At 36.0% G+C, this 14546-nt stretch overlaps 2 protein-coding genes across 2 annotated transcripts in view; one reads left to right on the forward strand and one right to left on the reverse strand.

The window, feature by feature from the left end:
* Positions 1 to 1267, forward strand: part of LOC148943914 (uncharacterized) — a 54254-nt gene extending 52987 nt beyond the window's left edge. The window contains exon 8 of the mRNA XM_089101281.1: positions 1220 to 1267. Within this exon, the coding sequence (XP_088957407.1) occupies positions 1220 to 1267 (48 nt within the window). The remainder of the gene's footprint in view (positions 1 to 1219) is intronic.
* Positions 1268 to 4196: 2929 nt separating this feature from the next.
* Positions 4197 to 4688, reverse strand: LOC148943915 (protein CFDP2-like). The gene has a single exon (XM_089101282.1). The coding sequence runs from the start codon at positions 4686 to 4688 to the stop codon at positions 4197 to 4199; it is 492 nt and encodes a 163-aa protein (XP_088957408.1).
* Between the last annotated feature and the right edge of the window lie 9858 nt (positions 4689 to 14546).

The following is a 14546-nucleotide window of genomic DNA, read 5'->3' on the forward strand; positions in this document are numbered from 1 at the left end:
AAAAAAAAAAACATTATAAGAAGTAATATCAGAATCCTCAGATCTACCTTAATATTGTTTTCTTTCAAAAGAGACAAGATTTGAGCACACTGATTAGCAAAAAAAAATGAATAAATAAACAAGGCTATTCCTGGTACCTTATTTCATCTTACTTAGAAATTTATTTTTTCTTAAAAAAATCCTATGTTTATAAATCCCTTTTCCTATGTTTTTAAATCCCATTTAAAAATAAATGAAATAATAGCAATTTAAAAACAATAAATAGACTTAAATTATTTTTTATTTATTTTGGAATTTTATATAGACCTAACCCTTTAAAAATTTTGATCAGCTTTCGTGATCAGGAATTCTCTGAAACTATTTTTATTACACTCATTATTCTTTTTTTTGTTATTGTTTCTTTATTTTCGGATTGTATGTAAGAATTCTTTCTTTTTTTGTGTTCTGTATTATTTTTCTTCTTATCTTTTATGTGGTATAATGTGTTGGGTTCAAGAAATATTGAAATTACACCTTGCTGATGTCGTGATCATTTTTAAATATTGTTGAAACTACTGAAAAAAAAATTGAAGTTTTTGAAAGTTTCAATGCTTCATGCATCCTATAGCTTTTAAAATATGAATGTATATTTATGTTCTTCTTACTGTATATTTATAATGTATGTATAATGTATGTATAATATAATGTATAATGTATGCATAATATAATGTATGTTACTGTAATGTATAATGTATAATGTATATTTATGTTCTTATGTATTTTTACTTTCTTCTTTTCTTTTAATGTAATTTACATTTGTTTCTATTTGTTTTTCGTTATTTATTTAGCGTAATAAATTGAGATTAACTTCTCAGTAATCTGATTTCTCTTTCTTATTTTTAGTGTTGAAATAATTGTCCACCCTAGTTCTTCCCTCGGGGGGAGCCTCTGAACATTTGCAAGTCTGGATAAGCAATTTTTAACATATTAGATAGAAAGAGGTCCTTTTGAATGTAATATGTTTTTTTCAACTGGGGTGGAGGGTTCCAAATCACAAGGATACCTTCAGGTCACCCTTGTCGGTGTGCAGTAATGTTGGAAGTGAGATAAAAATTAGAGTTTGGAGATTTGGTTACTTACTGAAAGGGCAGTTTGTTGATAATCTTAAGGCAAACTGCCTTAAGTGTTCGTAAGATCATAGATATTTGTGTGTAACTCCTGTTAATTTACTAATTTCTAGCTGTGCAGACAACCAGCGGATAATAAACTGTGGGTACCTGGAGCCTAAAGGCAAGCGAGTATATTTCATTACAGAGATTTCACAGTGAATAGGTTTTATTAAAAGGTCACACATTCTATTTTTTTGTGAATTTTTTTTGGTGATTGTATTTTTCTTGGGGGGGGGTGGAGGCTGAGGAAAATTAAAAATATTTGATTGGTGGGATGGAGCAAACATAATTTTTCTGGTCCTTATAAAAAGTTTGTGGTGAGATTTTTTTTTATTTCTATGCATTTCGTTTGCCAGGCATCTTGGCAAGTAAATGAATGAAACTTTTGAAATCATTACAAATTTAAGTTAAGTATCTTACTTACGTGTTCTTCTAGTAATCATTGCGAGGCGTCTCCTCTTTTTGTAACTAATTAAAAAAAAATTCCACATAATAAGTTCCTCAAAGAAAAGTAGAGAGCTTTATCAAACTAAAAATGAGCAGGAGCACATGAGTAGTGCTGAGAATCCCCATGCCTTTTCAAGACCTAAACGGAATTTGCGCTTTACAGGAAAAAAAAGTTTTTAAATGTTTTCACTTTTTTAATTTAAAAAATTAAAATTATTAAGATTAAGGAAGAAATATTAGCTTATGTAAATTAAACTGCTAATCTACATTCATATTTTTCTTGAGAAGGCATGAGGGTTTTCAGTCCTACTCATGTTAATTTTGTACCGTGAGTAAAATGTGATATATTTAAAATACAAAAAAATAAAATCTTTTTCTTTCTGAAGATAATTTCGACTTCCTCTAATTATGTTTAAATCTAGTTTCAAAAAAGAAAAGTTCCTTATCAGTAAAAAGAGAAATTGCATTTTAGCCTCAACGACGCTAGACGGTTTTGAATTTGGCTAAGATGTTCGACAATAAAAAAACTACTAGATACATAGTTCACAGTAAGCTTAAGTTGTGAACGTTTAATCATCAGAAATATTTAAAACAAATCATTGGATAGATAGTTCACATAATTTAGTGAGTTTGCGAACATAATTACAAAATAGCGGCCCCCTCCACAGGACTTGGGTCAATCGTAAAAAAGCTGGTAAAGCGCAGAAGTTATATTTTTGTGATATAGTGAAAAAAACAGTTTTTTGTTTCAATTATGGATTGTCTCTATTGCCATCAAAATTATTTTTGAGAGCCAATTTAATCCTTGCCTTTGTTGTCGCCATTTGAAGTGAAGCGCTGTTGTACCTCTAAATGTAAGTCTCAATAAAACTATTGCTTTTCTATTTGTGTTTATTTTATTTTATATGTCTGTATCTAGTCGCACAGTAGGTAATTAGTTCGTATGCCTCCAGCGGTAGCGCTCCCAGGAATCTGTTTTCTACATAACATTAGAGGTAATTGATTTCCATATAACTCAAGGAAAAGAGGTTACATTTATATAGCTACATATTTTGTTTTCTCACTTTCAGCGGGTGGCACGGTCAACCATCAACATTACTCCCCATTGCTGTTGCGCAGGCCTCGATGGCACAATCTTTTGCGCTATAAGTGGCGCTATCGGAAGAAATTATAAGGTGTAAGTACACAGCTTTAAAGCATAATATTACATTTAACGCGGTCAATCTTTATTACCGCAATAATCTCAGTCCCTTTTTTTATCGCTACAAATGGCACGGTCGGAAATTGGAGGAAAACATGCGAACTAGTTATGTGATAAACTTTGTAATTTAAATCATTGGAGATGTACAGACATATAAGAAAAGTAATTAGGCCTATAATCGCTAAGCTATTACAGGAAAACCCTTTAAAATATCTCATATGAGATATTAGCCTCCCCAAAAATATGTTAAGTGAAAAAAAATTATTTTGAGTTAATTCAAAACCAAAAATGTCAGAAAATGTAAGCGAACTATTAATGGCGCAAAAGTTGGTCGCGAAAAATGTAGAAATAGCAAAGTCTATTCCGCAGTACGATGGACGACTTTGGTCTTGCTGGCATTGATCTCCATCCCAAACGGAATTGTGGTATCGTAGAGTTTATCAGCTTGTGCCTGCAGTTCTTGTGCAGAGTTCTGCTAGCTCAACAATATCATCAGCGTAGGCAAGATTGTCTAGCGTAGGCAAGCGTCAGAGTAGGACTTATGTCAAGACACGTGACTGATGGCTCGTGAGGCTGATCGGACGATAGTTTCTGCAATCTGTCTTTGACCCCTTTTGTGAATAGGAACAATGGCAGCCTTTCAGCACTGACGGGGTATGTGGCCAGTTTCCCAAACCGCGGATACAATGGCGTGGTACAGATCAGATACATCATCCGATCCGACGCTAGTGAGTTCAGCGGTGACTCCGTCCGGTCCAGGGGCTGTTCCTTGTTTGAGCGACTTGATTTCTGACTCGGTTTCTGAGTGGGGTTGGTGGTCTGAATTCTTGGTCGGGTATGAGGAAGCGGGTTAGTATTTCAGGATCCACAGCTACTGGTGGATTCAGTTTATCGTTAAAGAATTCTTTCCATCTTTCAAGTTTTATCTTTGAATCGCTAATCTCATTTCCGTCTTTGTCCAGGATCACTGATGTCTGCGGCTCTATTTTCCGGCTTAGCTTGGGTACCATTCTGAAAACTGCTCCGCTGTTCCCCTTTCTTGACCAGTGCTTCACAGTCTTCGCATTTCTCCCACAGGTGGTTAAGTAGTGCCTTTCTGATCTCTCGCTCTACTCGTCTCTTGAGTAGCTTGTAAGTATCCCGGCTGTGGTGGTCGATTTATTACAAAAAAGTCGCTTATCCTCACATAGCGCAATGATCTCATCTTTGATCCATGGTTTTTCATTGAGAGTTTTTCGTCCGAGGACGTCGTTCACTGTATTAATGATTGTTGTTGTGGCCTGCTCGGTTAAGGAGTCTATCTAATTAGTGGTGGTCAAGGAAGAATTATTTACCAGGATCTCTCGAAATTTTTCAGATAGAGTGGAAGTGTAGGTCTGCCTTTTTTCGGGATCCTGCAGCTAATCCACCCTGAATCTCGGGATTTTTGTTGCTTTTTGAAATTTTCTCATTCTTAGCTTGAACCTTGAAATCAGGAGAGTGTCGTCAGAGTCGAAGCCTTCTCCTGGTATTGCAACTGTGTCTAGTACTGAAGACTTCCAGCGCTTCGATATAAGCATATAATCAATCATGTTCTCGGTTTTACCGTCTGGGGATCTCCAGGTCACTTTACGTCGATGGCAGTCCAGTAATCGTTCACCTCTTGCATTCAGTTTACCGTTACCAAAACGCCCAATTATATCGGACTGACCGGTATTATCCGTGCCTATTATAGCGTTAAAATCCCCCATTACGATCAGTACGTCTTTCTTATGGATTTTTTCGATGATGCTTTGTAGTGCGAAATAGAATTCATCACATTCTTCCTCACATTTCTGACGGAGTCTAGGGCATAGACTTGGATGAAAGAAATATTCTTGGCAGCTCCCTTCAGTCGTAAGACGGTTATTCATTCTCAGACTGGGGTGAAAGAGATTAGAGGTTTTTTGGCAGTTGGTGATACGAAGAATCCTACACCTTGTCGATGAACTCCATCCTTTCGGCCCGACAAGAAGAGGGAGGCTCAAAAGAGGGTTTCCCCACTTGCTCGGGGGAGGTGCGTCTCAGAGAGGCCGATAACATCCCAATTGTACTTCTACAGTTCAAGGGCAAGATTTAGTTTTCCCGGTCTGGCAAGTGTTCGGATGTTTAGCATGTCAAAGTGTAGGGTGGTTTTCGTCGGAGCAAAACAACCGTGTGAATTTTGGCCCCGGGTGGGGGTCGTCCTAGAACTAGGGTCGTCAGCTGCCCCGGATGTGGTAGCATGTAAAATCACATTATCCTCATTCAAAAGTGGTTGTTCGTCAGTTACCCCGGACGCGGTGGAATGTAAAATCGCATTATCATCATTTAAAATTGGTTGTTCGTCGGTTACCCCGGACGCGGTAGCAGATCATAATACTGAGTCGTTTTATCATGATACTCAAGAGAGGTGGTTTCTTGGCAAAAAGGGTGGTGGCGGCAAGTTATTCCTCTCCACCACCTTTCAGAGGCCGTTGTCCGTAAATCTGGATCCTCCGCCCTTCCGCAGGTATCCTCCTATAGAGGGTCCTCCCACAATGGTGTTCTGCTTCACCATGCTACTTAACCGATTGCTGGGAAAAGATTTGTAACTAACGGGACGTGTCCACAAGCCTATCAACCCTGCTGAGTGTATATTTAAGGGGCCTTCTTCCTCCTCCACCCGTATTTACAGTCCCGGGCAAGGGTGCTCCAGTTTCAATTAAGGACCCCCAGGGAGTTGATTCTCCCTTGATCCGCGCCTCCTCCTCAATGGAGGTACCCTACATATCTGTAGGGCGTTCCCCTATCCGCCACCTGGGGACGCTCTCAGTGGCCTGGGAGAGGCCCCTACTAAGAAATCTCAGTAGGTCTCAGAGACTTCTGATGCCTTAGAAATCGTATTTCTGTATGCTCTGTCCAATCTGTATTTTTTCCCAAATGACCATTCGCATACGTATATCCATAAATCCGGAGCGACAAGTTCGCTTGATTTCATGCTCTGCTCGAACGGTGTGACTGCGAACGGCTCAAGCCATGTTGAATTTAGCATATCAGTATCGGATCATTTACCAATCTTCAACTCTTTTGTCATTCATAGTGTTCTCTTTAAAAAAGATGATAAGAAACGGAAGTGGAAATTCAAATGTGACTGGAAGAAAATAAATGTTGCTATATAGCAGAGCTTGATGCCACACTCGATAAAATGAAGATCCCTTTCTAACTGTTGCTACAATCCTCGGACCTTATTGAGTCGGAAAAAAAAATTCTAATCAACATTTACTGTAGTGAAATCACACATGCAATGCGTTGGGCTCAGCGTTGTCCTGTTCCTGTACGGAAAGTTCGTTGGGGTTCAGATATACCTGGTTTGTCCATAAATTCGGCTTTACAACAAAGTTGCAAATCTTCAAAGTTTTGGCACCAAATATGGAATGATTGCGATCGGCCAAAATCGGGTGCCGTTATTAACATACGGTTATGTGCCAAACGTTGTTTTGCTAAGTTTCTTGCGAATCACAAAGCTAAGATTATTGACTGCAGGAGCGAATGTCTTGCAACTAACCCAAATGAAATTCGGATATTCACTGGAGGGAAATAAGTCAAAAGGTGTCGCTTCAGAGCTTCCAAGTGAGAGTGACTGGATTAACTATTTCACCAGCGAATTTTCTCCACCTGATCCAGTGTTAAAAACCCTCTATGAATCGCTAATTGTGGATAGTTTAGTTTATACTGAATCAGATATTCGTTTTGTAGGTACGGCCTCTGATATTTATAGTGGTATCATTTACCTTCGAAACAAGTTCTTGCGTAGTTGTGATCAATTAAGTGGTTTTCATTTATTACATGCAAGTGATAAGCTGCTTCAGCATCTACATTTGTTTTACCAAATCTTTTTTAATTCTGGTATTGTCCCGACTCTTTCTTCCCGGTTTTTTCCGGTACTGACTCGGGTTCCGAAAAAAAGCTAAAGATAGTCGGCAATGTTGTTGCTATAGGCCTATAACAGTTTCTTCTGTTCTGAGTAAATTGATGGAGTTACTAGTGATTAAGGATATAAATAAGGCTTTTTCAACTCCGGAAAACAGATTTGGATTTAAGGAAGGCTTTAGTTAGGAACATGTTCATTATATTCTTGCCAACGTTTTGATGGATATAGAGAATAGTGGCAAGTTTTTCGTCCTTGTGTCTCAGGATGTCTCTCGTGCTTTTGATTCTAGCGTGCATTCTCATTTGCTATATAGTACGCAGCAGCGAAGACTCAATCGTTCAGTTGTGCGGTTATTAAAATATCTGTATGCGAGATTATGTGTTGTGTGAAAGTATCTACTCGTCATTGTTATGTAAAGTGTAAAGCTGTAATTTGCGTTTGGAAAGGAATCCGCCAGGTTGGTGTAACTTCGCCACCGTTGTATAATATATACTAGTTGTATAATATATACTCCGCCAGGGTGGCGTAACTTCACCACCGTTGTATAATATATACTAGTTGCACCCCAATAAAAGGCTAGAATTAGTTTTGGTTTTAAAAGATTGGACCTTTCCATACTCAATTACGCTGACGACATCCTGAATTTAAGTAGAACTGCATCGTCTGTTGAGGATAATTTTTCTGTGCTTAGTAGGGAGTATGCCGAAATTAGTCTCCATTCTAATACTTCGAAGAGCGAGGTCCTTACTTTCGACAAATCTGTTGGTGATTTTGCATCCGTAGAATTAGGAAATCAGAGTGTTCAGTTAAGACAAATATAGTTTTACTACAAATAAGAGTTTGGATACTGCCCCCTTCCTTAAATGTAAAGAAAAATCGAAAGCCTACTGCGTCATTGGCGCTTAACGGAAAACGAATTATATTACAAATATTTTCTTTTCTAGTTCTTTAAGTCTTACAGCAGTAAAAATAAAAATAAAATTACAGTGAAATAAATTCTTGAACTGATGGATCTTTCAACAATTAATATCATTATACATCAAATAATAAATTTGATGATGTTTATACTTTCCAAGAGTGTTCAAGACGCATGTAGTTTTCAGTAAAGTGCCAGTGACGCAGTAGGTTTTAAACTTTTACAGTGAGAGAAGGAGGCGATGCCCAAACTCTTGTTTGTAGTGATTTTTGATCGTTTCAAGCTTGATTTAAATATTCAATTTTAATTTTCACTCGTTTTAAGATTTATTTATTCATGTACACTAATAACTATTATGTTTTAGTTTGAATTGATTGTTTATTTAATATATGCTTGTCTTAAGTATCATTTATGCTTCAATAGTAAAATATTTTTTTTCGTTTAATCTTGATTTTCAAATTTTTTAAAAGAATTAATTTTTTTAAGATCTATTTATTCATGTATATTATTTATGGTTGTATTTTTTTTTATCTTATTGATTATTTAATGTCTGTCAGTTTTGAGTTGTTATTACGTGTTGCTCAAGATGTATCTTGTGATTTTTATTATAGCGTGAATTCTCATTTTATATATATTACGCAGCAGCGAAGTCTCAATCGGTCAGTTGTGCGAGTTTTTAAAAATGTGTATGCGAGGTTATGTGTTGTTGTGAAAGTATCTACTCGTCATGGTTATGTAATGTGTAAAGCCGTAATTTGAGCTTGGAAAGGAATCCAAACTCAAATTATTTTGTTTCAAAATATAGTTTTTTACTATAATTACAAATTATAGTCAAATATTTTGTTTCGTTTTAATATTTATGTTAGTATTATGTCAATGAATTACTCGCTTTCTGATTTATTTATTCATTTATTTTATTATTTGTTGTATGTTTTTTGTTATGATTGTTTATTTAGTTTCTGTTCGTTTTGGGTTTCATTTACTCTCTAATAGTATGAAAGATAGACAAATTTATAGACAAATTTTTGGGTTACCTATGGGGGCTTCTCTTTCTCCTTTATTGGCAAATCTATTCATAGATGCCATTGAAACCTCCGGTATACGCATATTTAGAATATCGCTTTACTTCTGTGGCAGGTTCATATATAATATGATGTGCTTTTGGAAGCTTAGATTGGACTCCTTAGACCTATTTTGTAAACATTTAAATAGTTTTGATGATAATATTAAATTTACAGTTGAATTTGAACATAATAATAAATTACCTTTTCTGGATATTTTATTAATTAAAAGGGATCTCCATTTACTTTTCTTGATTTATAGAAAACTAAAACACAACGATATGTATTAAAATTTTCATTCTTGCCATCCTCTGTCGGTGAAAAGGGGGTTTTCAATTTTACTATTGGATAGAAACTTTATAATTTTTTCATAAGAATTCCTGCATTCGGACATACTTTACTTGAGTGATAATTTGTTTTCTAATAGTTATCCAATTAAGTTCATTGATAAAATAATTGAAAATAGAAGGGTTAAACATAAAAGTAGGGTTATTGAGGTTTCTCAGTCTTTAGATTTAGTTGTATCAAAAACCTTCATTTCATTACCATATGTACCTGGTTTGGGTGAGAAACTTTCACGGGTTTTACGTAAATTTGGTATTGATACATGTTTCCAATCGCTGAGGCCAATGGGTAGTTTTTTTTAGTTCTGGTAAGGATTTAACTCGAGGAAATCTAGTAAGTGGGGTGTATAAAAGTCCGTGTTCTTGTGGGAATTTCTATATTGTTAGGACTCACCAAAAATTTGTTGAAAGGTTTATTGAACACCGAAATTCAATAGAAAAAAACCCTACAATTAAGCAAACATACAGAAACTATCGTTTCAGCTTTAGAAGAGCATATTTGGCTTCAACCAGATCATTTTGTAAAATTTGATGAAGCCTTGGCTATTTCTAATGATAAGGGTTACACCCAATGGGCCAGGGAAGCCATAGAAATTAAAAAAAACATATGTTTGCTAACCTTTCCATAAACAGGGACACGGGTAATTTAAATATTAATCCAATTTATGATAACCTTCTAAAGAATGAATCAATAGTCAATAAGGGAGTAAAGATTTTAAATAATCACCAGGGGACTATTTTACCTGCTAGACCAAAACGATTTGCTTCAGTAATAGCTAACAAAGGGATTATTTCGCAACTGAATAATTAAAGTAATTTACAGTTTTTTTTATTTTTCCTCAGTTACTATGGTGTCCTCACTGAAGTAACTCTATATTAGCATCTTTTCCCTACGTGGATCAGTTTCCGCCGATTGTACATTTTTGTTTTTTTGTTGTTTTTTTTTGGTGGTGGTTTTATTGGTTTTTAGTTTTATCTTGTTCTTCTTTTGTGTCTTTCGTGCTGAAGACGCCTTGTTTGTATACAGGCGAAATATCCGCGTTGTTTTGTTTCTGTTGTTTTCTTTTCTCTCCACTGGCCACAGTCTCGTTTGTTTGTGTTTTTTTTTAGAGATTTTTCTCTTTGTTGGTTTTTTCTCTAATAGTAATTTCCGGTCGTTTTGAGTTTGAATTTTAACAGGTATTTGTATCAGCTGAGCTTAAGTTTAAAATGGCCTTTACTTTTCTTTGAAAAACTCATTTTTCGGAAAGTTTTTTTAATTAATTTTTGTTCATTTTTGATGTGTGTGCAAAAAGTTCCACACACATATCTCGATGCAAGGGTAAAAAGTTATGCCCTGGGGGCTTATAAGGTTTTCATAGAAAGCATTGTCGTAGAAACTTCAAAAGAGCTCATTCGATTGGAAATTGAAATGGCTAGTACCCTTTTCGATAATCGGAAGTGATTGGAAGGCAACTCAGCATTTTTCGAAAGCTACTTCTGAATTCCCTGTTTGGATACCAAGGATCGATCTGGCCCTTCCTTACCAATAACGAACCCTTTTTGTAAAGAATATTTAAATTGCATAACTTACAGCCCGTGCCCAGGGTAATTTGAGGGACCATGTCGCCTTCATAGGGATATTTGACTTTAGACTATTTTCAAAATAATAGCTATCTCAAAATTTTGATCGGAATTCTTTGAGAGAGGACAGTTAAAGAGGACGTGGGAGGGGGCTGGTCACACTCCGATCATTTTTAAACAACCCTTTAAAAGTCATAGAACCTTAATGAAAGTCACACCATCAGATTCAGCCTATTGGAAAACCATACTCTAGAATTATGAAGCTCCTATCTGCAAAACATGGAATTTTATATTTTTTTGCCAGAAGATTGATCACGGATGCGTTTTCATTTGTTTTTTCCCCAGGAAAGATGATATCAATTCATTAGTCCTAGAATATCGTGAGTGGGCTTATCCGAACGGAAATTAAAAGTTCTAGTGCTCTTTTTAAGTGACCAAACAAATCGGAGGCCAACTTGGCCCCCTCCCCCGCTCATTTTTTTCCCGAAGTTACCCAATCAAAATTTTGAGATAGCCATTCGGTTCAGCATAGTCAACAATTTAATAAATATGTCTTTTAGAATTATTTAATCCCCCACGTTTCCCGGGGGACGGGATGCAAGCTATGAATTTTGTTCATTGTTTACGGCTAGATTCGGTTAATTGGAAGTACACAGACGTTTTAGGTGGAAGATTTTAGGGTGGGGGGGAGGGCTGGAGGAGAGGATTACGGTGTAGGTTCTTTCCATGGAGGATGTTTCCTTTTGGGTACAGACATTTCTATGAAGGCGGTGCCGGATTTCCCAGCATTAATTAGAAAACGATCAGAAATTAAATTAAAGAAAGAAGCTTGGTTCAACTGAAAGTAAGGAGCAACATTAAAACTTAAACGATTAGAAATTATTACATTCATGAGGGGGTCCGCCCCTTAGTAAATACCTCGCTCTTTACGCTAAAGTTTTTTTTGTACTTTCAAAAGAGTTATCTTGTCTAATTAGCAGCCTTTGTGATTCAGGGACTTGTGATTCGAACAAAATTCGAAATTTAGCGTAAAGAGCAAGGTATTGACTAGGGGGCACACTACCTTATGTACGTAACAAAACATACGAATATAGAAGTTCGTTACGTAAGTAATTCGTAATTTACGTCAGAACAAAACTTCGAGAAAGCCATGTAGCCAAAAAAAGTAAAATTAATATGCAGATTTCGTTTTATTATTTATGTACAGTGAGCCAAAATCAAAGCTGCGTTAATTCAAAAACGTTTAGAAATTAAATAAAAAAAAGTTTTTTTTAACTAAAAGTAAAGAGTTACATTAAAACTTAAAACGAACAGTAATTATTCTGTATATGAATGGGCTGTCTCCTCCTCAACGCCTCGCTCTTTACGCTAAAGTTTTACTCTGTCTTACAACTTTATTTTTTTAAACAATAAAAAAATTTAGCTTAAAGAGCTAGGCGTTGAGGAGGGGGCAGCCTTGTCAAATATGGAATAGTTTCTGTTCGTTTTAAGTTTTAATGTCGATCCTTACTTTCATTTAAACAATTTTTTTTCTATGAAGGATCGAGTTATTCTAGCTTCAAGGCAATTTTTCTGAAAAACATCTAGCAAATCTTCCGCCGTCTTTTGGAGCACCCATGCTTCAGAACCATACTTCACTACTGCCCTTAATGTTGCTTCCAATGCTCTAATCCTGGTTCGCAGACTTATTTTCCTAATCTTCTAAACTTTTTTCAAATGAAAAAAAACATCCTGGACGTTGGCTATTCTACTATTAACATCTTCACTGCATCCACCGTCTTTACTAATTATACCACTTAAGTAATTGAGACTATCGACTTGATTCATCTTCTCCTTACTAAACACCACTCTTTCGTCTTCATATATTCCTATGCTTAGCGTCTTAGTCCCCGTAGCATTAATTTTCAAATCTACTCTCACACCCTGAACCACTGTATATATTAGTCAAAAATAAGTTCTATTTGAACAATGCCATAACGCGATCACATTTGATTATGGCATTTGGCGCTTCGCATTGATCTTTCATTTTTAAATTTTATCAATTTTTTCTCAAAGGGAAATTACGTCGTGGGCACAATCTAAGAAAATAAATATCATGACGTGAAAAAAAAATGATAAACCATCCAACGGCGGATCCAGAGGAGGGTGGTGGCCCCTTAAAGTTGTCTAAAGTAGTGTAATTTACCTAATTAACGCAAGTTTGTAGTAATTAAACTTGCTCTTAACGTAAGTTTATCGGATCAACCTATTTTGTGCCCCCTCCCCCTAAAAAAATCCTGGATCCGCCCCTGAAACCATCACATCTATTCCACCAGTTATTAGAAGAAATAAAAATTCCTGATTTTCACAAATTTCATTAACCCCTCGCCTCCTTTTTTAGAAATCCTACAAAGGCTAATCAGTTAAGTCCACTGTATATAAATAATAAATTAAGTCATAATTTGTATGTAAATTAAGTCATACCTGTGAGATAGGACAGTTGCAAACCACTTGGCCGGCTCACCAAGTTTTTTTCTGCTTTCGCAATTAGAAATAATACAATCTCGAACCATTTCTCATTGATTGACGCACACACACTAACCCGCTAATGCATGAAGAAGTGGGAGGAGCTTTTTGTTCGCACTGAGAATGAAGAGACAGAAATCATCTGCGGTAAACTTACTTCTAATTATATATACAGTATCTTGAGCTCTCTAAACTTCTAACACTTCATTCATTTTGCTTACACCTTCGTCTAGGATGCTTCAGCATGATCTAAGTCCAGTAGAGTCTTCCTGTTGCCTTATCTGTGCTCTTTAAGAAAAAGTACATTACAATTGTCCATATAAAGGGGGATATAACACAACCCTGTCTAACTCGTGATTTCATACGAAACCAGCTGATTTCCTACCTTAACCTGACCTTATTTCTTACCTTAACCGCAGCAGTGTTATTCTTATGTGTATTATTTATCACTTCAATGTATTTGTCTGGTACATACAAGGATAAGACCTTCGCCAAAGCTCTTCTATGAACAGAATTGAATGTTTGCTCATATACTATACAACTGAAGATTAACAGTTTTTGATTATTCAGGCACTTCTCAGTTATTAATCCGAGAGCGAAAATTTGGTCCATCCTTCTTCTTGCCTTCCTCAAACCACACTGTTCTTCTCTTAAAACTTTATCTAGGGCATCTCTAAGTCTAAAGAGTACCATCATGCTATGCAATCTGCTACGTATGGAACAAAAATAAAAGAATTAATTGTACACAGAATTAAATAGATTTGAAGCAAAGAAAATATTCCACCTTCGATCAAACCATGCAGGAGTAGGATTTTACGAAGCAAGGTTTTGGGGAGAAAGTGACAATTGTCCCAAATGTGGGAGCTTAGAGACCATTGAACACTTGTTAATAGAGTGCCGTGAGAGTGCAGAAGAAAGACGAGAAATAGTGGAATTTTTTGACTTAAGAGAAGGCAGCCAAACCTAAATATATTACTGGTTGGATTAGAAAATGTAGAAGAAAATGTTGTGATTACACTTCTTGTTATAGAGTTTTTGAAGAAAAGTGGAAGAATTATGGACATTTGAAAGCAGTTCATAAAAAGAGAGTTTATACGTGTTTGATGAATAAGAAGTGAAGATTAGACATCCACGGACGTCCCCATGGCTGTACTGCGAGAGGGAAATCATCCCGTTCCTGAATCCTGAAACCTGAATGACAACTCCTTCTATACGAATTGCCTTGGTTAGTGCATTGCGCTGCATATGATATAGTGGACTATAATGTATTTTCTATCAGAGCAATTATGGTTTGTTTACACATTGCGGAAATTCATGTGGATTTACAATCCATGCAAAAATTCCGTTCGTTTTCATGCTTCAAAAATGTCTAGCTTTCCGCAAAGTTTTGGTCAAATCAAGACGGAATATTGGCAAGGTTTTTAAATGAATAAAACCATGAGTATGGTTCA

This window comes from Artemia sp. Qi Xiang Cuo, chromosome 15 (genome assembly GCF_049724085.1).
Source record: "Artemia sp. Qi Xiang Cuo chromosome 15, ASM4972408v1, whole genome shotgun sequence".
NCBI lineage: Eukaryota > Metazoa > Arthropoda > Branchiopoda > Anostraca > Artemiidae > Artemia > Artemia sp. Qi Xiang Cuo.